Genomic DNA, 24,161 nt, shown 5'->3' with positions numbered 1-24,161 from the left:
GCCACTGTGAACTGAAATTTTCCACTTCAACCGATTTCTGACATTGACATTGACCACATCGACATCAACGTCAAAATATTTTTCGTTTTCTCATTTTATTGTTGTTGTATTTTTGGTAAGCCCGCGGACCAGCTCGCTTTGTTTTTGAACAAATGACCATTGAAGGTCATAGCCAGATCCAAAAGCGGGCAACAACAAATTGGTTAAATAATATCGTACCCATGTGCTGCTCCATCTCCATCTCGATTTGGCCTCTTTATTTTTCGTTTTCTGGTAGCCTGACGTCCGAGCGATCGGTCCGAAATCCCCTGAAGATCATTATAATTTCAATGGCACTTCATATGGAGTGTGTATATGCATATATGTGTACCTATGTTTGGTTAGCAGAATGCAAGCAAAGCCTGTCCACAAATACTATACATTTTCTTAGAGTTCAACTCTCGGCTGGGCAATGACACTTGAAGTGGTTAGCTCACGTGCAGCTTTTTCATAGCCAGAATGGCTGAAATGGAGGTAGAGGTACGCCTTCGTGGAGGGCACAGTTTGAGTTAGGTAAGCTTAGTGCTAAACAGCTGTGACAGCTTCAGAAGAAATCCCGCAGAAGCCCGCGCTTACCGTTCTTACATAACTCAAAACAAAAATCTTTAAGTACTGCATTCAGTCTTATTGGCAAAAGGTTGCGTGTAGGCAGCAGTGGTTTCGATTGTTCGAAATTTGTAAATTTTTGTATAGGTGTATCTTCTTGGTTTTTACAAATAGGTCATGATGGTTATTTAGTTAATTTGGTCATTGTATATTGTATTGTCTTATAAGATTTTAATTTAAATTTCCGTAAGGAGTTTTAAAACTAGTTGTACAACTCAGGCAATCATGGTAGCAAATCCTGTGTCACGCGTGAGGATTGTACAAATTCAATTCCATTGGCTTTCAAAACTCCTAAGATCGAGCAGCAGGCTACTTTGTGTCACTTGTGGCAAGCGGCTAGGGGAAAAGAAAGTCCGGGCTCAGAAGAGCACTCACCGCACAAATGCGATTCCCAGTTGTGAGCTTCGATTCGGCATCAGCAAATTGGCTCAATTTTTGTGGCAAGGCCTTTGGTTTATTTTACTTTATTTTGACTCGGTGGCTGCTGATTTGCTTGTCGGAAAATATCAACGCATTGTCAGCGAGCCGAACTTGACAACTGGCAACATGCAAAGCTGCAACATTGCAACATTGCAACTCTGCTGCATTGCAACTCTGCAACTGCAATTGTAACGCGATCAGCATGAGTAGCTGGCAGCCTGTGACAGCGGCTTAATTGCTGTCTGCAATTATGATTGCTGCCGGTGAAATGGTAGAAGTCTTTTGTCGCTTCACTTTCATTTCAAAGTATCGGCTTCTCAGCTTTTCAGCTTCTCCCACAGTCTTTTTTTGTGCTGACGATTTTCTGACTCCATTTGGCATCATCGGAGGCCTGTGGGATTTCTTCGGTTTAGCGAGATCAACTCCTGGTTGACAAAAATAGTAACGTGCAGGCAGGCGCTGCCTTTTATTGCCATTTGTTTTGGCCCGTTCGCCGTTTGACGTTGACAAAAAAACGTCATTTGCAAATTGGGCAAAGACAACTTTCTCTAGGCAGCTGCGCCGTCGCATTTGCAGTCGCATTCGCATTCGCCAAGTGACAGAGCCATTGCATAAAGCCATATAGATAAACCTAAGGCAAGTCGTCGCCCACATTCATTAACAGCATTCGCATAATTGGCTAAAGCAGATACTTTTCGTGGGTTCATCGAACCAGCCAGACCTGGCCAAACCCAAATCCAAAAACAAAAATCTAAAAACTGAAAACTAAATCCAAGAAACAATCCCTGGGCGCAGCAGCAGCAGGCTTACGTCTTAATTTCCCATCGCCACTTTGTCAATATCTATAATTAAAATCATTTGAGAACACACGCAAACGGTGCGCCTGATTTATCAGATTTTCGAATGGCAGAAAGGCAATATTTATACACGTTGTCATGCTGAAAGCTTGATTGATGCATTAAGCTTACTTAGCCGCATAGTCGATGCTGACGAGCGCCAATTAATGGCTGCTTAAACGGGAAAACTCAGCCCCATCCAGTCAGTCGGTCGGTTTTCCATTCATCCAGCCAGCTTGTCCATGTAAAATTATGGAAAATCTGTGCAAAAGCCAGCGCTAATTGATGCAGGAAGCGCGACGGAAAAAACGAGTTGCCATCGCCTGTCATGGATTCGCTTCGTTTCGTTTCGGTGCGTCTTAAATGGGTCAGGCGGTGATTACCGCCTCCACTAACGCATTTCATAACTACACTTGGAAAATAGGCTAGCCAATTCAATTCAATAGCAAGTAAAATGTGTGAAGATCTGCTTGGGACTTTAGTGCAAATATATGTAATCAAATAGCAACTTTAGTTTAATGGAGTGATACAAAAAAGGTTAACTTAACATTCTGTTTCAACTTCTAATATCTTTTTTTCACTCAGTGTATTCAAATTAAGCCTAAGGCCCCGCCAACAAGCGTCTTAGCAGTCTTAGCGTGTAACGGCAATTTCCAGCCAAAACGTTGCACTATTTGTCATAATAAATGTGCACAAAGGAGACGTTGCCCCCAACTCGCCCCTCACCCATTGCTTTTGGCCCGAAAAGAAAGCTTTTTGGCCTGCGTGGGCAGCGCTGTGACACATTTTGTCATCATTAGGCACAGTTGCCGGCTAATAATTTCAATTTAGCCAAAAAATTAGTTGTATTCGTAGGTGGAACAGGGGGGGAAAATGTGTAAAAAGGCGTTAATAACCGCAGTGTAAGGCCATAAGCCGACAGCCCACGCCAGGCCAAGAAAAACTAAGCCAAACTAGGTTTCGGCTTACTTCGTTTCGACTGCTCCAAAGAAAGGGGCGCTGGGGGGCGTGGCCGGGCATTCGATGGGTGTTAAGGTGATGACACTGATTATAAAATGCAGCACATGGCATATGGCACATGGCGTGCAGCATTTACTGCCATAAAGCCATCCCGGTTGATCAGCGGCGATAAAAACGCCTTGCTCTGATTTGGCGCGGTAAAAAACGCAGCTAAATCGCCGGCGTTTTGTGCGCGATTTGTGGGCGCTCCGTTTTGGCACAAATGGCGAAAAGGCACTTAAGTCGCGAAGTTTATTTAATCTGGAGCCTAGCACATGCATTGGAGAAATTTTATTTCATAGGCACTTATAGAGTAGTTATCTTGAGAACACTAATGGCGAACATGAGTGTCACATAAAGTAAAGGTAACGCCTTGTCCTGAATTTCGCACTACTAAAAACGCTATAAAATCAGAGCATCTGTTGATAAAGAAGTTGAACCAATAAGTAGGAACATTCGAGAAAGGTATCTTAAGAAAGATATTTAACCGGCATTCTTCTAAACCACTTTATGGGAATTCGATAACATGTATTTCCTGGTATGTTACGTTTTAGGAACGCAATTTAGAATCTAATCGATATAATTCGATTCATAGTGCGACTTGCACACTTTTTTTTCCTTTTTTCCAACCACTGACCACAAGAAGGAATCGTAAACGCAGTGCTGGGGAAAATGCGCGTGCGTGCGTTTATGCTTCCGCCATGAGCGGCAAATAAACATATTAATAACAACAAAATCTAGCAGCTATGAGGAAAATTCATGCGAAACAGTTATAAAAGAAGACAGCACGAGGGAAAAGGCGAGGAAAAAATAAAAGAAAAGAAAATTAAAGCCCCGGCCGTTGACGTTGCCGTCATCGTTGATGTGTATGTGTAATATTGCGCTTTCCGGTAAAGAAACATAAAATTTTATGTACACGACCGCTGACGACAAGCCAAACGACAGCCAAAGCGGCAGCGGAAAGTCGGGCGTGCAACACGGCGTATGCGTTACATATTACGGCTGTGTGTGAGATCGCCTTAACACATTTCTCTGTCACGCAAAATAATCATTTGCAAAATCACGCCGTGTTGACAGCAGGGGCAGAGGGGCGTTGAATGAAAGACTGGCACTAGGCCTAGTCTCAGGCAATTGTGTGATTACACAGCGAAAAAAAGTTGCAAGGATCAAAAACAAGAAAAATAGGTCAAATATAGCTATGAATGATAAACAATCGAATGTATTCATGCCTAGAACCCTTCCAATTACCCTAAATTCTATATTTTAATACATTTCCGCACTGATTTTTCTCACTGCACTTATGTGTGCGTTTGGTTGATGGGGATAGAAATGGTCGCTTATTATCATGTGAAAATGCCACAAATCGAGTCACACCATACAACAGACTGAGTCAAGCAGAGCAACCACCCAACCCTTGCTCCATTCCCCAAAAAGTATCCCCCATTTAAGGCGTATATTGCGCAACTTGGGAACGGAACAGCTCTGCATTTCCCAGAGGCAGCGACAAAACAATAAAGAGGCACTCACCTTGACACGCTCCAGATACTCCTGCAAAGCTCCGTACGGATCCTCGCCGTCGACGTCCAATAAATCCAGGCTGTGGGCCAGGTCCAGATTGTCCAGTGCGGCCAATTCGGAGTCGGCCTTATCGGCAAATTGCAGCTTATGATGATGATGCCCCTGAACGGGCGCCGCCTGGCTTAAGAATTTCTTATCAGCTGTCATGGTGTGGCTGCCTGGCGATGCTGCTCCCGTTGCCGATGTTGCTCCTGTGGCCAATGTTGCGCCTGTTGCAAGTGCAGCGGCAACATTGCTTCCGTATTGGCGGGTTCGCGGCATGGTTGCACAACCGGTGCTAAAAACGCTCGGAGCGCCAGTTGCCACAACAGATGTGGTGGCAGATGAAGTTGGCCGACCATCAACGTCTCCGTTGGCCGCCACATCACTTAATCCCGATTTGTAGCGCGTCGTGTCAGCGGCGATTGCTGACGTGCGGCCAGATGTTGCTGCCGCGGATGTTGCTGCCGCAACTCCTCCTGTTGCTGCAACTATTGCTGCCGGCACAGTCGCTGCCTGGCCGTTGATAAGCGTTTGATGTTGCTGCTGCTGTAGTTGGTTGCTGCTGCTGCTGCTGCTGTTGCTAATTGCACTTTTCACATCTTCTGCTGTCATGTTGTTTTGATTTGTATTGCTATTGCACTGCATTTTAGTTAACTTCTTGACTTTGTCATGTTGCCGCGCTGCCTGCTGTTGCTCTGTAAGTGAAAAATAAAGCACACACAAAAGATTATAAGCTTGGCTAATCTCGGACATATATCTGCACATAAAGCTGTCATTGTATGGACGGCGCACCCCGAACAGTTTCCCAACTGCAATGGAAAATGAAAAAGCAGCTCAATTCCAGACACATGTGGCTTAAGCCGAATTCGCGAAAATTTCTGCGCTAATCGCCGCGAATTGTCCACCAAATGTGTGCCATTTAAATTGTCATAAATTTTGCAACAGGCCTCGCACATGTGTGGACTTAACTCCTTTTTCATATGGCATATGTGTGTTTGCCTGCGCGAATGTTTTAATTAATTTCGTACGGGCTCGAAAAAATTGCCGGCAATTATTTACATGCACGAATTTATTGCTCACACCAACCTCAACCATTTCCCGAGTGTTTCCCATTATTTATCTTCAGCGGAGTTCTATTATGGAGCTGGAGAGTCACGCCCAACGAATATGCGGCCTTTGAATTTATGTCGCTTTTGAAGCTTGTAAATGGGTCATCGCAATCAGCTTGATATTTGTACCTCATATGGGCAACCATAACTAATTTTGATACATTTAATATTTCAAAGTAGCTATTTTTGATCATAAGCCACACGTTATTTCTATGTTATGATCCTTACCCTAAAGTATAAAACTCAAAACTTTAATCGAAAAGTCCACATCTTTCCAAACCCTCATAAATGCTAATAAATTCCCAGCGAATCGAATCGAATTTCGCATAGGGGCTAAGGTTATTTGAACTTTTGTCAAACGGAAGAACCCCGCCAACCGGCCGGCATTTGTCTATATACATCTATTTATATATACGTTTATTTTATTTCCTTTTTTACGTTATTTTATTTTCCGCCTTTTCTGGTCGGCGGGGGCAAGTGAAACGGTTAAAGAGCGCTTGTGTTTGTTGCTGCGTTGATTTTATGGGTTTGATTTGATTTTTGTTTTTATTGCGCATGCGTGCGTTCGATTGAGTTTTTTGATTAAAATGTCGCCGCCACCGTCGCGACTTGCGACTTGTGACTTGGCGACAGTCGTACAGCAATTCCTAAAAGCCAACAGCAACAGGGGTCTTTTGGGCCGCATTCAGTGAGCGGAGCGACTCCACTTCTGCTGGTCAAAAGGAGCTTGGCATTTAAAAATTCTGAATCGCATGCGTTACACAACGGCCCGTGGCGAGCTCGTAAATCAGCGGCTGCAAACGAGAGTCAGTCAGCGGACGACAGGGACAGTTGGCAACATTTTATGGGGGTCTCTCTGCCAATTGATCGTTTTGGGCCGATTGGCAGGCCGCCAGTTCAGTTCGGTTCAGTTCAGCTCAGCCAAAGCCAGGCCCACACTCGGCTGCACTTTTCTCCTTCTGCTTTTTTTTTTTTTTTGGATTTTATTTCTGCATTTCAATTGTGCAACGCTAACGGTACTACCGGCCCATAAGGACGGGTCTTTGCCGCCGTGTGGGTGACGCGTCGCGAGATCATGGGAGGTCTTCCTCCAATTTCGACCCACTTCTCACTCGCAATCCTTTTTTCAAGCGCACATAAGGCATATAATATTTTAGTTGCCTAAATTAAGCTATAAAATGAATTTTCTACATTTATTTATCAAAGCTATTTGTTACAGCTCCTAATCAAAGTCATGCCTCCATGACGAAGAGGAGGAATTCCAAATAAACAAACTTATTCAACTGTTGTGACATTGCGTTTGCATATACCAACGAATATTTTTAATTTTAGCCATAATTTGGCTTTCTAATTAGCAGTTTAAAACGGGGATATGTACACATACCGGACAGAAATAAAATTCGCAACCATTGTTCTATTTGATGATTGGCCAAAAATTCTATTCATACTTTATTTTACTTTTTGGTGAGGAAACTGGTACCTGTGTACTCGTTCGCATTTTGTGGCTCTGCAAACACGAACAAAGAGCTCGAAAACAAAACATTTGTACGCATTTAGCTTATTTGCTTATTTACTTGAAATAAAATTGTTTGCCGGGTGTGTCCGCTAAATGGCCACCGTCCATTCACCACCGATGGGCGTGTGTGTTGATTTTTATTGTATTTTTCATTTTGCGGCTGCTGATTGATTCGCTGTCTGAGGTCACTTCAACGTGATTAATTGTCGATTGGTGATAAGCGGGGGCAGAGACGTTTGCGGAGGTGTCACTGTGTGTGCCTAATTGAAAACAATGCAAAAGTACCAGCCATATTGCTAGCGAAACACACACTCGTAGAAAGTAAGGGTGCGGTCAATATTTGCCAGTGCAGCTTGTGCACTTTATGCAGTTGTTATTTTCCCCCCATCAGGGGGACCTACCTCAATGCATTTCATCTGGACTGGCCGCCGAGTGGCGCAGAATGACTAAGAATGAGTAAATAAATAAAATGAAATGAGCTCAGCAGAAGCTGTCAGCCCGGCAAAAATGCACCAGCGAGCACTCGGACACTTGGACACGCGATTAGCTGGCGATGAGCAAGAAGCAAGAAGTCCACTATCCCCAGTCCAGCATCCAGCGTCCAGAATCCAGATGCGAAAAACTCTGAACTGACGTGTGTCGGGTTGGGACAACGTCTTCGTCATGCCGATCAGCGCAGATCAGAGGCGCCCTAAGACGCCGCCCGAATGGTGATAATTCTCTGGGCTTACATCGATACCCTTTCCAGGGAGTTGGCACCATTTATGGGATGGAAATTGGTCATTTTCCAAGGGAAAATTCTTTTAAACTTATAGTGATTTTTCTGCTTCTTTTTAATATATTATTATTCAACACATCTTGGTTAATGAATACTACCAGACTTTCTAAGGATCCTTCAAGGGTATTTATGTATTCGACATCCTACTTTTTGGACAAACTAAGGGCTGGGCTCTTGGAGCTGGGAGCCTGGGGGCTTGGGTCTTTGGAACCGACGGGCTCTGGCGGCTTTCAAGCCTCATTTGCCTATCAAAATGATATAATACGCACTCATGACGTCGATTGCCGTGTGTACGTGTTTCCTGTTGCGCCTTTTGTCGCTGTCTTGCTGTTTTATTTCTTCTTTTTTTCAGATTTTCATTTTTTATTTTTTGTGTGCAAAACTGCAGTTTATGGGGCGTGGCTGGAATCAAATGGAGTGCACTTTACGGCTGGTGACAATGCTGACCGGGGAGTGTTTTTCTTTTAGCGTTTTTTTTTTTTTGGGCAGGCGAGTGCGTTTTTGAGCTGCACCCAAACGGCAATCGTTCGACTTTTACGACTTTCCCAATTGCCGGTCCTATGCAGACGCATTTATAATAAACATTTTTCACATTATTAATGCCCACAATGGGCGGCAGACAGTTTGTGGGTAAGTTTTTAATGCCGCCTTAAGTGGCATTTTATTAAACATTGCGGCATTTAATTGATTTGTAATAGATTCGACTCTTTATATTAAATGCCAAAGGTGTGTGCCATGTTAACGGAAATCCAAAGGCTCCACGTCATGCATAATTCATGCACTTCTTTCGAAGTCGGAACAATGTAAAGGAAAAGTAACAACAAAAAAGTTATGCACACGCCCAAAGTTTCTATAAATTTCCCTTACGTGTCAATACTTAAATTATTTACCAAGTATTTTAGTAGCGCATTTAATTGCCTTCAATTGATTTCACTGAATTCGCAAGTAATTGGTCGTGCAAAAGTGATTCAGATGCTTGAGATTCATTCTCTGAAATGTAATTCAGATGTCTGGCATTTATGTATTATCTCTGGATCGCCAACACGTATATCGCAGAACAGGAAATGACGAGGATCTGAGCTGGCTTTCGATTCTGATGACCTTCGGTGACTTGGCCGCCCTAAGGGGATGATTAAAGCACTTAGGATACCGATAAAAATCACATAAATCACATAAGTGCATATACGGAAGTAAAATATCATCACTAGAATATAAGTTTATAACCATATAAGTGTTTTATGTGCTCCATATATTTTATGGACTTCTTTAGATACTTTTTATGATCCCACAGTTGACCAGACAGAAGCCCGGCTTCTATCAATTAATAACAATAAGAATGCGGCTAGTTAATAGCCTAATGAGTGTGAGCCTAGCCCAGTCCGATATTTCCCACAGTGTGTACACTATATGTGCAACATTTCCGCCCCGCCGACAATGCGACTTAGTTGCCAAAGCTGATTAAGCGGGCGAACTGAAGAAACTTACCATTTCCTGCCGCAAAGGCGGCGATGCGCTCCCTAACCGAACGTCTGGGCTCGTCATGGGCTCCAATGTTGTTGCTGCTGCTGTTGCTGTTGCTGCTGCAGCTGTGCGGCAGCAACACATGTGCTGCTGTTGCCGTTGAGTCATGGCTAGGACTTCGCTTCACCATTGTCGTTTTGATCACAGTCTTAAGGCGGCTGGGCGTGGTCGGACGCGCTGCAATGCGGGGCTTGGGTGTTGTTGCTGCTGTTGTTGCAGTTGCCGCTGGTGTCGCCGCTGTCAATGTTGCTTTATCGTTGCACAGCACTTCTGTGGCAGCACCCACAAACTCTTGGGATGTTGCTGCTGGCAGCCCACACTCGCCAGTTGCAGTTGCTGTTGTTGCCGTTGCTGTTTCTGTGTCTGTCGCTGTCGTAATTGTCATTTTATTCTGCGACGACTTCGGTGAATCAATTTTCGAGTTGCTATTGCTATTCGTTTGGGGCTCGGCGGTGTCGGGTAATTTACAATAATTACAGTGCGGCTTGTTGTTGTTGTCGTAGCTTAGTGTATTTTCCTTATTGCTATGTTGCTGTTGCTGTTGCAATTGTTGCTCTTGCTGCTGCTGCTGTTGCAAGCTATTGCTTAGTCTTTGGGTTGGTTGTCGCTGCTGCTGCTGCTGTTGCTGCTGCTGCTGGTGTTGCTGTTGCTCATTGCCACTTTGCGGGCTCTTTGTGACAGCGCAAGTTTTAGTTGCTGCTTTGTTGCTGTTGCTGTTGCCTTTGTTGTCCTGCCGCCATTGTTCGGAAAGATTTCGTTGATTCATTAATATCAGCGCCACATTTCCGTCGTCTCTTGGAGCAGCGGCGATATCATTGGCCTCATCATCTGCTTTATCGCCGCCACAGTCGGAGTCGTAGTTGCAATCGTCGTAATCGCTGTGGCAATCTTGGCGTCGCCGCGGCACATCATCAATATAGCTGAAATCGCTATCGACGAATATATTTCTGGCATGCAGCGTGTTCACATTCGACTTGTTGCTGCCCCCGTGGCTCTTGGCCTGCTTCAGATTGTAGCGCCTCCGCTGCGGACAGCAGCAGAACTTCACGATGGATCGATGGAGTGCTGGCGGCGATGTTGGCGATAGTGTTGGCCGATTCGGCGTCGCCGGCGTTGCAATGTCAGCCCATTTCTCGATCAATGCCAGCTCGCGAGCATTGGACATTGTCGTATAGCCATGCAGGGTGATTCTGCAAGATTCAGAGGTGGAGAAGCCATTCGATTAGTAAAATAATATCACTAATAATAGATAGATAAATGAAAAAATAATTAATATAATCTAAAATATACAAGTCTTCTGAAAAACTTAATATTCAATTTACCCAACTGTAACTCCATGACACACCTGTCTCGCATGTAAACAATAAACTCGACGATTCTCCAGGCGAATCGAAAAGGAAACCATAAATTAATTACATACAAAAACAAAAATCAATTAACCACATTTCTCAACGCGTCTCGGCTTTTCACCAAAACGTTTCCTCATTCCTGCCGCGGAATGGAGTGGATTGTGGATTGGAGCTCCGTTGAAAGCCGATTCGCTGCGCACATCACGGTGTGGACTCTTGGCCAGCATCGCCATCTGTGCGTCATGGCAGCAGGAGCCACATCCACTTCCATATCCACATCCCCAGCGAAAAGCAGAGGCAAAGCCACAACGTGTTTTAATTGCCAGCCGCTTTTTGCGCAACACTTTCCACGGGCACCACTTCTAAGTGACCGCCAAAATGTTGAGCTGCTGTTTTGCCGGCAGAAAGCCGGCTGTCGATGCATGATTAACTGCCCGTGCGGACCAGCCAACTGAAAACTGAAAACAGAAAAGTGCAACCTGCACCCTGCGAGCCGCAAACTGCATTTAATTGCATTCGCTGCATTCGCGATTTTTGGCCGCAGGGCAGCTCGACAGCAGGTAGCCGAAATCTTGCTGATCTCACAAGATCCCAGAGTTCCCCATTGCCGTTTGCCGCCCACCGAAGTGCACCTAGGCACTCCGCTACTCGCTGATTAATTTGTTGTGGCAGGAAGCGCACTGAGAGAAATAATCAGTAAGTGCTTTAAATGCTATTTAGATCGGATTCAAAACAGATGGGTCTATACTAGCGATTTCATGTATTGAGATACTAATGAGTGTTGGTTCTTTTTTAAATAGATTACTTAAAGAATAGTTTGAGACCTGCCTAAGCCACTTCTAAGTTTATCCTAGAATATTTTCTTTCGGTGAGCATGCGGAACGGCATTTGCATTTGGGTCGGTTGCGAACTCGACTAACTGCTACCTTATTGGCCAGCGGGCTTGACCTTCAGCGCTGGCCCCGGCTAAAAGCTTTTCGCCGTGAAAGTTTGCCTCGGAAATTCCATTCCTTTCACCACATTGCCGCAAAAGCGTCGCCTCTTTGAAGGGGGGCGTGGCAGGGGCTGTCAAACGTTTGACAAATTAATTTCAATTGTCTAATGCACACACATGCCGCTTATCTTTCACTTTATCTATTGTTGCGGCCGAGTGAAAATAAATTAACAATAAATAATTTTAATTATTTCATGAAGATGTCAAATTACACACGCCCTCGCCAAAAAAGCCAGGCTCTTTGGTAAGTTTTTTGTCGGCTTTTTTTTTTTCTATTTTAGCCTGGGTCCGCGAGTCGGCTTGATCTTTGCCACTTACGGACGGCTTTTGTGGCGGCTTGTGGCACAGCTGCGCGCTCTTTGTATTTATGATTATTTTCCATTTTATTTTATTTATTAAATTTGTGTGTTTGCCAAAGCCCCGGGCCGCGGCCACTTTTCGGGCAGCTCTAATAGGATTTGTTGCAAATCGTAGGAGCTGTCCGCTTCGCTGACGGCCAACGTCGTACAATTAAGCCCCAAACGGGTCAAGCTCCTAGTTGGATTTCTCCCAGCGATCAGCCCAGTTTTTTGCTGCTTCTCCATACGAAAATATACCTTTTGAAAACCTAAACCAATACAATAAATTATCAAGATATTAAAAAGTAAAAGAAAACAATGAATTATTGTGGGCTAACTTGGGAAACTTCATCAATTTAATGAAACTTACAAGGAAAGCTGCCATCAGCTGGGCTACCAACTATTTGTCAAATATTTTAGGGCCATAAAGTCAGTGGGTTGTGCTGCAGTTTATCATATGGCCCGAATATCAGGTGCAGCTGGGCTAGGAAATACTCTTTATCTTGGCAAAGAGATCACCCAAACTAGGGTGATTCCGTTGTGACATTTGGATTAGACAGATCCTCATTTCTGGGCGCTCCCTTATCTGCCAGCTGATATAGCCGTGCTGCGGTAATCCGGGGCACGTATATAAAAAACGATCGTAAAGCGACGGAATGGCATCGGAAACATAAATTTAAATATGCCACAGCGATGACTTTGGCTGCTGCCCCTTTTTTTCCCCATCTGCGTAATAAATCCGAATGCGGTATGGATATAAACCGTGCTTTATTTGTGTGTTATTGTGATTTATGGGCCTGCACATGCCGTGCTCTTTTGGAGTATGAAATTAATATTGAAAAGCTACTAAGTCCAGACTTACGCATAAATTAAAAGTTAAGTAGGTAGGCTGTCGTGCCTGCAAGTCGCCCTACTAAGTATTTTTGTAATCCGCAACAAAGACTGAACAGCAACAGAAACCGAAACAAAAAACAGCCAACATATCGCGGCTTCTGGGGCGATTTTCTCGCATGTTTAACTCGTGATTTATGGACATCAACAGCCGGCGAATAAACACAACATTTTTGCACATTTGCATTGCAATTTCAATGCATTTGACATCGTAAATATTTGCCAATGCATTAACTCGACCCCCGCCAATATATGTATGTATAAATAAATCCATGTGCGCATGCGTGGCACGTAGTTGGTTCGATTGGTGTTTTATTTATGAAGTCTAGACTCTCGATTTGGCGTACTTATAATTAGCATTCGGCCAAATCGAGCTATATATAGGTAGTGTCGCATAACGGTAGCCCGAGTTCTATGAACCGGCGATTGTGTACCCGTATGTGCAACTATACATATATACTGCCCGCTGGCGACTGTCAGCTTAGCTAATTGAGGCCTGGCCGAGGCTTTGTGTCAGCCAGTTCGTCACTTTAGCAGGGGCCAGCGGACTGTCGATCTGGCTGGCAATCGATCAATCAGCCAATCAATAAGTCAATCATATGCACGGCCAATCGGCAGAGTGCATACAAATTGCCGCAATTGTCTATGCCATGGCATCTCATAAGTGCATTACTCGGCGGAGTTTGTGGAGTGGGAAAGTTTCGCTTTTCGTCGCCGATTGCTGTGTGAAATAACATATTCGATGGATTTAAATACGCATTGGATTTGATGCCCCCAGATCGGAGGAAAGTTTTCCAGCCCAGGGCCAGGCAATCAAGGCGACATTAGCGCTCGATGCCGATGGCTTTTCCAACCGAAGATAGCAATGCACTGCGGGAAAATGTTGGGAACTTTGGGTTTCTTGTTCAAAATATAAGAAAAGTTTCAATGAAATATCCAATCAATTAAAGAGTGGATAATGCAGTGATTTGTTGACAGATCATCAGAGAAAAAGTACCTATATTATACGAATTTGTTTACCAAATTTGTTTTTCTTTGTGTATATCTGCTGAAGCTTAAGCTATTGCTATTGCCAACCGGTCAGCCCGATTGCCTCGTACGATGTCTATTAATGTTGCCCATTAACCTTTTGACCCGCGATTGCCAGGCTGCACAGACTGCAGTTGCAGTGCGTCGTAATGACTCTCTTTCTCCGCTTTGTCTCTTTGGAATAGCTGCTCTCTTCACGCAAAAATGCGCAGAAGCTAAACGCTTAGTTTTTTTTTTTTTGGTACTACTTCGTTTTTTTGGCCTACGAATTGGCCATTTATTATTGGCTAGTGCGCAGCGCACTGCTTCCAGGCGAATTTGTTGCCAATTTGTTGCGCCACGAAGTTTGTCGTTTGTTCGGTTCGCCCAATTAATTTCCGCATTTCCCAGGCCAGACAAACTTGGCAATTAATTTCTGCAGTTTGCATTTCTTCAACCTTGTTGGCCTGACCTTTTGGCTCAAGTGATTCACGCCAACGCCACACGTCAGCTTTTGGCTTGCTGGATTTGGCATCGGTTTCAGTTTTAAGTTTTCCGTTTTGGCTTGACGGCCTGCGCCTAACGAGAATGGCCTGGCATCCTTTTTTTCTCGTGTTTCCTCCTTTGATTCGCTCTAAGTCGGCAATTAATCAAAGCGCCTTTGGCCACGACGGACAAATCCTTTTGTATGCACTCGCATTCGCTCGTATGTGGCGTATATGGCTAACGACTGACAACGCAAATGGCTAAAATGACAGCGGGCCGTGGTCGCGTCATGAGTCAGCCGATGGGCAACGGTAACGTGGCCAATGCGTTTGCATCTTGCCTCTTTTTGGGCGGCTTCTCCCACTCCTCCCGCAGCGCAACCCATTTCTCCTCGGGTCTTCCCACCACCCCACTAACTTGGCTGACTGACAGACTACGCTGACAGGCGATGCCAAAGGCCACAAACGCGGACCGGATTGAAGTGAAGGCTTTTTATTGAAATTAACTTGGTTGCCCATTTCTATATCCCGCTGAGTGCATAATAAGTTTGTCAAAAAATTAAACAAACAAGTTGAGAAAGAGCTGGACAAGCAAAGTGAGTTCTTTCTAGCTAAGACATGGAATAGCAGGGTATACTAGATTCGTTAACAAGTTCCTTCAAAGTACTAAGTACACACGCTTTCATAACACACGATATAAAAACCATATTATAATCGATCTATGGTTGTAAATTACTCCCATAAGCTTTTGCAAAGGAAAAATCTAATTCACCTGGCCGTCTGAGCTTGTTCAATTTGAAAAATCCAAATTGCGCCCGGCAGCGTTTTGATTACTCGACTCGAGTTCCAGTTTCAGGGACAAGGACAAGGACGCGTTGTGCAAATACTCGACTTGGCAAAATGTTTGCCCGGCAATAATTGGCGGCATTATTGACGCTTTCCGATAGCCACTCAATGCGATTAGTTTGCGATCGGTGTGTGCCCCACCTGCAGCCGTTGTGCGATTGAACTTCAAATCGAGAAATTCAATTGTTGGCCATGCGTGGTCGTGGCCGGGGTCTCTTTGGCAAAGGCCAAGTTAATGAAAATATCATTACAGCTTAGCCCAGAGCGTAACAATGAGCGGCCGGTAAAAACCGGGGCTTGGCTGCTTTATTGGCACATGAAATATGATCGCTTCTCGTTATAGGGAGTGTGTGTGTTTTCTTTTTTTCAGAGATGTATGTATGCCTTATTTCTTCTTATTTTTCTGAGGTGCGTGCCAAGCGGGTATTATTCAGGCAGCGCTCAGCGAGTCAAAAAGCTTTGCGCGTGCGCGTCAAAAACGTCCAAGTTCCCTTCCCTTCCTCCTGCTCGGCAAAGTCTTGGCCAAGATTAAGCGAAAAGTGCGCAATCTCTGCGCGCAGCTCTGAGCGGCAAACTGCTGTCAATTTGACAAATGCGCCGGGCTCAGCGATTGTGACAGTTTTAGCGAGCCCGTAATTAAGCATGCGCGCACATGCATAAATAGCATAAATATTAAGCAAAAACAAAGCAAATCCACCCAAATGCACTCCTCTCGGCTGCCAAACAGGATGACAAATTGCCCGAGTGCCGTGGCGTTGGAATTTGCTTATCGCATTTGGTAATTAAAATAATGCACAGAAAGGTGTCAAGGACTCTCGACGACGGGTGAATTTTAAAGAGTGGGCTTTTGGCAACACCAAACAGCAGGTGGTGGCACGATCAAGCTGAGTATGCGGGCTGCCACAGTGCGTATGCGCAATGTTGAATGTAAACACGGTGATTTAGGTGCTTTAAAAAGATGAAAACTGCAGATAAAACAAAAATTTAAAGCAGATCAAGTGCGGCCTAAGTATAATAAATGTGGAATATGTTTATCTAATCAATGATTTTCTATTTCCCTTTTTGGCTCTGTTAGGCATTCTTTACTTTTTGTTATTATCAAAATCAAAACCTTTTTAAACAAAAGTACTTACAAGCTGACAATGCGAGCAGCCTTGAGTTTATCTTGTTCTCTCATTAACCGAATTCGTAATTTTTGCTAACCCACAATTAACCAGTTGACAATTATTTTTCAAGCCTTGTCGCCGAAATGATCTGGTTAGTCTAACAGTAATGAAGCCAACGGAGCCCAACCCCGTTTGAGTGGCTCACTTCACAATAAATGTCAACATTTTGGCACGTTCAGCTGGATTCCTATTGGAGTACTATATGTATGCATACTCACACCAGCGGGCACGTATCTAAGCACGCGATCTGCACCGCAAAAGGCAAAACGGTTCAACGTATTTGCATAATTTACCTGCAAAGAAACAACAGACACATAAATTAAATATTTTTTCGCTGGCAAAAAGTTGGGGCTTTTTAAAACAAATCGTATGGAAATAATATTTAAAGACCAGGCCACACCTCTTGCAATAAATTGTGTACATATTGCTGTCGCACACATAATAATTAAATGCACTAAAAAATGAATTAAGCGCGCTGCACCGATGAACTGCCACGAGATGCGGAATCGAAAACGAAATCGAAAGACGTCTGCACTGCCGGCAACTTCATTGATAAATAAACGGGAAAAGTGCTTTTTCCCGAATAAAAAATCAAGAAAAAATCCGAAAAAAACCCACCCGAAAAAAAGTGAAAAATATGTACGCCCTATGGCGGGGCAGCTTGCTGCACGATGCTTCCTGCACAATATGCAACAATTTGTTGCACGTCCGGATGTTTACAACAAAATAAACATAACATATCGCGCGCGCATTCAATTCACATCAATATCAAAATCAGATTCGATTCGAATTTGAATTTGAATTCGCATTTGACTTGCATGCATAACTCGTTACAGTTTTGTTTACTCGGGGGATCAAAGTCGCCAGTGGATTTTATATATATAACAGACCCGACCATAATTGGGCCCAATCAATCAGACGGCCGGTGATTGCTGATCCGATCGATTGAACACGATGAGCCGCTAATCTGCCAGTTGACCCACATCCCGAGTATCTCGCATGCATCTCGGATGCATCTCGGTTGCATCTCGGAGTATCGAGTACCCACACTCGAAGTGCAGGTGAATGCACCCGACTTATTTTGTTTACTAATGATCGCCACAATGCAGTACCGCTAGCCTCCCATTTTCCCGAGTGCCCCGATCCGTTTGAAGAGTCGTAATTGTTCTCTAAATTATTGGGCGAATGGTACGAGGGCTTGTCGCCACCGATATCTGTCTGTCTGACTGTCTGTTTGTGGCTTTTTGTACATTTCGGTGTCTGTCTGCGGCTTTTGGGTCGTCATAATGAGGTGCCAAACGTAAATATGAACAAGAGAGTTTTCCACATGCCCGACACATTTTCGTGCTCCCCCTTTTGACAGCGACAAATGTTGGGTTCTTTAATGAGATTTCCGAAATCTCAATCTTCCAAGATGCTCGATGCACTCGACGATATACAAATAAAAACATTTTTTAAGAATAGAGAATTGAAATTATGGTAAAATGTTTATATTAATTTTAGTTTTTAATAATTAATATCATTGTAAAGCAGCTTGTTGAGCAAACAACTTCAGAAAATGACTGGGGTATATGACCTCAAGTAGGAAAATTTGGTAAGAAGACATATGATGTTCTATATTTCTACATAAAAATATTATCATTACACTTCTCCTTTCTTCAGGTGTGGTAAATGTATGTTTTCAATGTTAATTCGTTGCCATGTAAACCCTTTTGTGTCCCTAATGAGCCGCCAATGTGGTAAACCCTCTGAGGCCGTAACTCATTCTTGGCTCTATTGCTTGGAGGAAAAAAAAAACAAACACAGCTGCTGGGCACATTGAAGCTCACAATTGTTTGGACACAGTTGCCCCAAAAATGAAATAAAACAAAAAAAAATAAAGAAAGAAAATTGGAAAACCGAAACTGAAACAATTTACAATAAATATGGGATGGGAAAAACATTTGGCATGACCGAAAATTGGGGACGCCTTAGTGCTCCCAATAGGCAATTTGTTTATTCCATTTGATCTCTTTCTGATCGAAATTTGTTGTTTTTGGGCAAAAACGCAGTGCGCTGATAGAATTGTAACAACTGTCGCGGCATAAATAAAGCTATTATGATTTATGCCGACCAGACGATTACGAAACTCGTTAGAATGCTCCAGCCACGGGCCAATGAATCGAATGGATCGCAGTCTGAGGACCGTGGATTATTTGCATGTCTAGCGCCAATAATTCTAAGGCCTGCACTCCGATGATATTCCAAGTGGTTGGCGGCGGCAACACCACCATCATGCCCCACTCTGCACCACTTCTGCACCACCTCGCCGCACTGCAGCACCGCTCAGATTTCGACGTTTTGATATGGCGTGAGGCTATATTGGCAATCTTCTGTGGGCCCATCCATCGGCTCTTTCTGATTGTGAATGTGCGTGGAATTGTAAATATCTGCGACTGCAATTGCAATTAAAAGAAAGCAGGCGTTTGAGGGGTTTTCGGGGGTTCGGGGGTTATCTGCCTTCTCTAGAGGGGACATACGTATGTACATACCAGCTGCAAATGCAATCTGCGAGCATGGCTTTTGTGCATGTAAGCGGCTCTTTTTATAAGCATCGCTTATCAAGCTGCAACGCCTTGTAGTTGCTGTTGCAACTGCAGCAGTTGTTGCAGTTGTTGTCATTGGCAGATGCAACAGTCGATTGGCAAAAGGCAGCACGCAAAAGTACAACAAATATAAATGTACTGCTGACTTGATGAACGAAGTTAAGAATACCCTTGGATGAGGATGGAATATAAACGGAGAATGTGACTATATAGTATATATGTGAATAGATCTAACATATGTTCTTGTATAATCCAAATAGATAACATTCTGGGCAAAAATATAGATACCAAACTGCAAAGAAAAACAATCGCGAGTGAAAATCAGAGTGAGTCATGGAAATATGGTCCCAAATGGAGACGGCGAACGAGAACGGCCCACAGACAAAAGCCTCATTAGGTGGTGTCGGTCTACAGCGATGGTCGTCGTTGGTACTGGGGTACTGCCTCTGGAGAGCCGGGACTTGCAACGTGGTGCTTGCAGAAGGGAACTTGCAACTCGGTCTGGTGATCGTCGTTTCAATTTCAGTTTCAGCGTTGGCGTTGAAAGCGCGTCGAGCACTCCTCTTTAACTACATAGTTACAGTCATTGCAGGATCCGCACGATCATCATTATCGTCATCATCATGTTGCGCCCATAAAGCGAATTATGCCATTTGCGTAAATTATTGTCAAGTGGCCCCGGCACACTAAATCATAGAGATGCCAGGCTCCTGATGCCCGATACTGGAGTTGTTTTTCACGCCAATCAAATGGTTATGGCTTACTCTTAGTCCGCTATTATTTATTATTATTTTGTTTGTATGCCGCGGAAAAGGAGTGAAATCAAGAGTTCATCGGAGTTGACCCACAAAATGTGGTTAACGATATCCCTCCGAAATTCATATTTATTTTTGCGATGGCCTATTAAAATATACAACTTTATAACTTGTTCCACTTTTTGGTGCGTTCCATGTTCTCGAGCTGCTGGCTCCTTCGAACTTTCTTATTAAGAATTATATATGCAGCCATAATGAAAAGCCATAAAAAATGATACTTATAAGAGAGCAGCTCGTCGCTCCTCACCCTGTGGCACAGTTGCCACATGCATATGGGGATCTTCGGCGCAAGAATTTGACCCAGAAATTGAATGGAAGTTGCAGTTGCAATAACGCGGAAGTGTTCTTTTTTTTGGATTTTTACAGCGTTTTATTGCCGAATACTGGAGCTTCTGATGCTGAGATGTGGCTGCCTTTCAGCGGGTATAAATAAATTTAATGACTCAATTTGTAATGAGAAATGTGGGCTGTTTGTTTGCACTGATCGCCCGAAGATTGCACTCGTAAGCTCCACTTGCAGATTTTCGCCATAATTCTGCTTAAATTGAACGGATCGCGCTGCTGTGTTGGTTTTAATCAAAGGACCATTCAGTGGGGAGGAACATTCGGTCCCACTTGAATTTAAATAAATTACATAATTTAACGTATCTTTGCACCCAGAAAGGAGAGTTCTTTGTTCTCGCTTAAGAAATATCCGAAAAATATGCAAATTCATGTCGATTCCTTGGCGTTGACATCATGCTTAAAAACAGGTTCATAAATTGCGAAGCATTAATTTGAAATTCCCCTTTGTTTAAGTTTTATTTGCCTTTTTTTGTAGGTACAGCAAAAACCACTTGATTGCAAATTGTAATACAAACACAGGCCAAATTCTTGTACTTTTAACTGCGAAAATTGTACAAAATTTATGACATGAGTGTCAATAGGCCGTAGCACATAAATGCTGTTAATTAACATTTATTGTTTGCTGATATACTACACAATGAGATAAATAGGAAAAAAGCGAATGGCCAAATAGCTGGGGAAATCAACAAAAGAGTCTTTCTGGCCGTAAAACGGCATTCAATTTGCTGGCAATAAAATTTTATGAAGGTTTGTATATTTTTGCGCATTGTTTGCTATTGAAATTGGAACTCGAGCGTTTCAGTCGTGGGCGATTTGCTGAAAGCGATGCCAGGCACTTAAATATATTTTTTAAAATCCAAGCAACTATTTTCCTCCATTCCACTGATAAGTTAGCCGACTTTGTTCGCTCTAATCAGCAAAATGAAGACTGGCGGCGACTAGTAATTAACCCAGTGCATTTTTGACCGCTGCCGATGCCCATTGAGTGCATACAAATTTTTATTTTTATGGCTCACAGAACAATTTAAAGGACTGACAAACCAAATTGATATGATTGGGGCAATGGATGGGGCAGACTCCATTTCTTGTGGCTTCCACTCTTGTAAACAAACTAATTAAAACTGACACTGACGGCGGATGACAATTTACGCAGCTGTCTGGGAAAAAATGGAGTGCTAAGCTGGCTTTCCTCCCTTTGTTGCAATCTTCTTAATTGAAATGTTGCACGCACAATTGCCCAGAGTCCAATGGATGCTGCTTCAACTGCAGTAAAGATGCGACATTCAAATAGGAGTTGAAATTCAAAATGGAATTGGAAATGCAATTCAAGCAATTATTATTTAAATTAGCGGCAACAAATTGGCTAATGAGGCATTGGCAACATGTTGCCAACAGCTGTTGCTAGCAACACATGTTGGCCACATTTTCCAGCCAGCAAATAAATAAAAAACCAAAATAAAGCCGAAGAAAAACCAGCAGCCGCCACCAAGTTATGACTCTAACATGCCAAATGCAAAAATGCCAACAATTTGTGTGCACACACACCTAGATGCTAAAATGATGATGACGGTGGTGCTGTTTTCTGTGGTGCGGTACCCTGGTGGTTCGGTGGATCGGTGGTGCTGCTGACAACGACGACAGTCAGTCTGGCAAGACATGCGAAACGTGGGCAAATAATTATATGTACATGGATACCCAACCAGCTAGATGTGGTCTCTGCTATTTTTTTCATTTTTTTCCATTGTAATTGTTGCCTATTTGGTGTTGGCTTTTAGCGTAAATGCAAAACTGAAGCAACAATAACAGCAGTCGATCAGGCCTAACCCCTTGAAAAACAATCAAGCCTTTGTAGATCCCGAAATCTGAACGAAAAAAATGTTTTTTAGAATAGCTATTGATTTTAAATAATTTATTTTAATTATCTAGAAATATGCCTTAAATTTATAAATTAATTCTTAAAGAAAGTTAAGAGCTTAATCGGCTTAAAATGAAATTCAATATTGAACCGAACGAGTTACATAAAAGTCGCCCATGCTTTTAAAGGGTTAACTGAAAATTGTTACACATTTTTGTTATTACCGCCCGTTGTTGTTTTGCTGTTTGCCCCGAGCTGACTTCCAAGCCCAAGCGGTGACAATCATAATTTTTCATAGCTCAACCGGTTTGCGGCGAGCTCGACTGACGTTTTATGCTTAGCTGGAGGCACTTTTGCAGCGTTATGCGGGTCGCCAAGGATTTCGCGCAGTGTACACATGCTGCGCATGCGCAGTGTTATGTGCGCACAAGTGTCGTCGGCGTTGGCGTCTCTGGGTTTTGGCCAAGTCCGCTGAGTTGGCCCAAACGACAGGGGGTTCAGGGGTTCAGGGTTCAGGAACGACGTCGTGCTCATTGCACAAAAGAATAATGTGGCATGTGCTCGGGCTGTAATTACCTTGCCTCTCCAAGTGCCACAGCGGGATTGTGTTGGTGTCTCGAAAACAAAAAACTGGCTCTCGTAATTAGCCGTATTTTTATATTTTGTTTTGGTCTGCTCGCAATGAAGGGCCTTGGGCCAAGGCATTATTTTTTTTTTTTGATTTTCATAAAGCGAGAGATTTATGGCTATGAGGCGAGATTTCTTGAATATCAAGGTTGGGCCTATCAAAGTCTAAAAAAAATACTATGATACTATAGGTAACTGCACCAAAATAAATCTAAAAACTAATTAAATTGTACTATTTTTTCAAATGTGTAAAATTGGTTAATTGATTCGATTCATAGACACAGAAATTGGTTTGACATTTCGAGAGCATGTTTCAGTTACAAAGTGAGAAACCATTTCGATTTATTTTATCTCCGGCCGCTTTGAAGCATCGGTAATTCTTTTGACTTGGCATTTAGGCGGTTGTTATTTCTTTTTATCTGTTTTTTTTTTATACATCTGTGAAATGTACACGGCGCAGAGCAGTCTATAATTTTCAAACATTCAAGTGCCCATCAGCAGACCAGCAGACCCATTTTTCTTTGGAGGCTGTCTTGTGAAAGGAAGTTTGCGGCTGCTTAGTTGCTTAGCTGTTTAGCTACATTGCCACATTACATTGCCAAAATGCCGAGCAACTTGACCAGCAAAAGTAGCAACTGCAACAATTGCTGAAACTGCAGCAGCAACATCAGCGGCAGAAACAACAGGCAGCGGCAGCAACATGAAAAACTATTGCAGCTGCAATTACTCGCACTTCAAAATGCCAACATTTTGCACAAAGAGAATTTTTCGTTGTTGTTTTCCCTGAGCCTGCTGCTCAGCCAGCAACAGCAACAACAAAAGCCCAATGTGGCAACATCAATCATTTTGCATTTGCATGCAACAGACAGTAGCCCAACAACAACCACAACAGCACTCGTGTTGCAGTGGGAACGGCAAAAGTGAGGCATAAATTAGCTGGAGGCTTTGTGTTAAGTTTAAATATTGCACTTGCCCCTTCAGATCCCCTTTTTAATCTACATTTTACCATGGTCTGCTTAGCTTCATGGGAGTAAAAGTGTAAGAGTGTAAAAGTGTTTCTCCGAAGTCTTTTGTTATTGCTGACTTCATTCTAAAGATACTTGCAGCACTTTCGCTGCCGCACAGTTGCAATCCATTTGGCGTATTTTATTACCAACACAGCATGACTCATGACTCACGACTCAAAAGCCAAGCCACGATGCGTTGTCATCCTGGGTCTTCATAATTGCTGTTTGTTTGCCTTTTACGGCTTTTGCCCCAAAGGAACTTAGTTCCCATTCACCCTCACAGAAACTCAGAAGAGGACCACTTACGGTCCTCCATAGACTGTCCACATCCGTTCTGACTCAGTTCCAGAATTGGCTGTAAAACCAATCACCTCTTGACTTATGGGTATTTTCTTGGCATCCTGTTTTATTGTTCTGTGACTAAGAAGTTCTACCAAGAAGTAGGGTTTTCATAGTAATATAGGTA

The 24,161-nt window shown here is 43.3% G+C and overlaps 1 protein-coding gene across 1 annotated transcript in view; it reads right to left on the bottom strand.

The window, feature by feature from the left end:
• Nucleotides 1-24,161, bottom strand: part of LOC117145575 — an 89,038-nt gene that overhangs the window by 30,503 nt on the left and 34,374 nt on the right. Inside the window, exons 4-5 of the mRNA XM_033311281.1 lie at nt 9,349-10,574; nt 4,428-5,155 (exon numbers count right to left, since the gene is read on the bottom strand). Coding sequence (XP_033167172.1) covers nt 4,428-5,155; nt 9,349-10,549 — 1,929 coding nt within the window. The 5' untranslated portion in view covers nt 10,550-10,574. The remainder of the gene's footprint in view (nt 1-4,427; nt 5,156-9,348; nt 10,575-24,161) is intronic.

This window comes from Drosophila mauritiana, chromosome 3R, assembly GCF_004382145.1.
Source record: "Drosophila mauritiana strain mau12 chromosome 3R, ASM438214v1, whole genome shotgun sequence".
NCBI lineage: Eukaryota > Metazoa > Arthropoda > Insecta > Diptera > Drosophilidae > Drosophila > Drosophila mauritiana.
The sequence above is the reverse complement of the archived record's forward strand: the minus strand, read 5'-3'. Positions and strand labels throughout refer to the sequence as shown.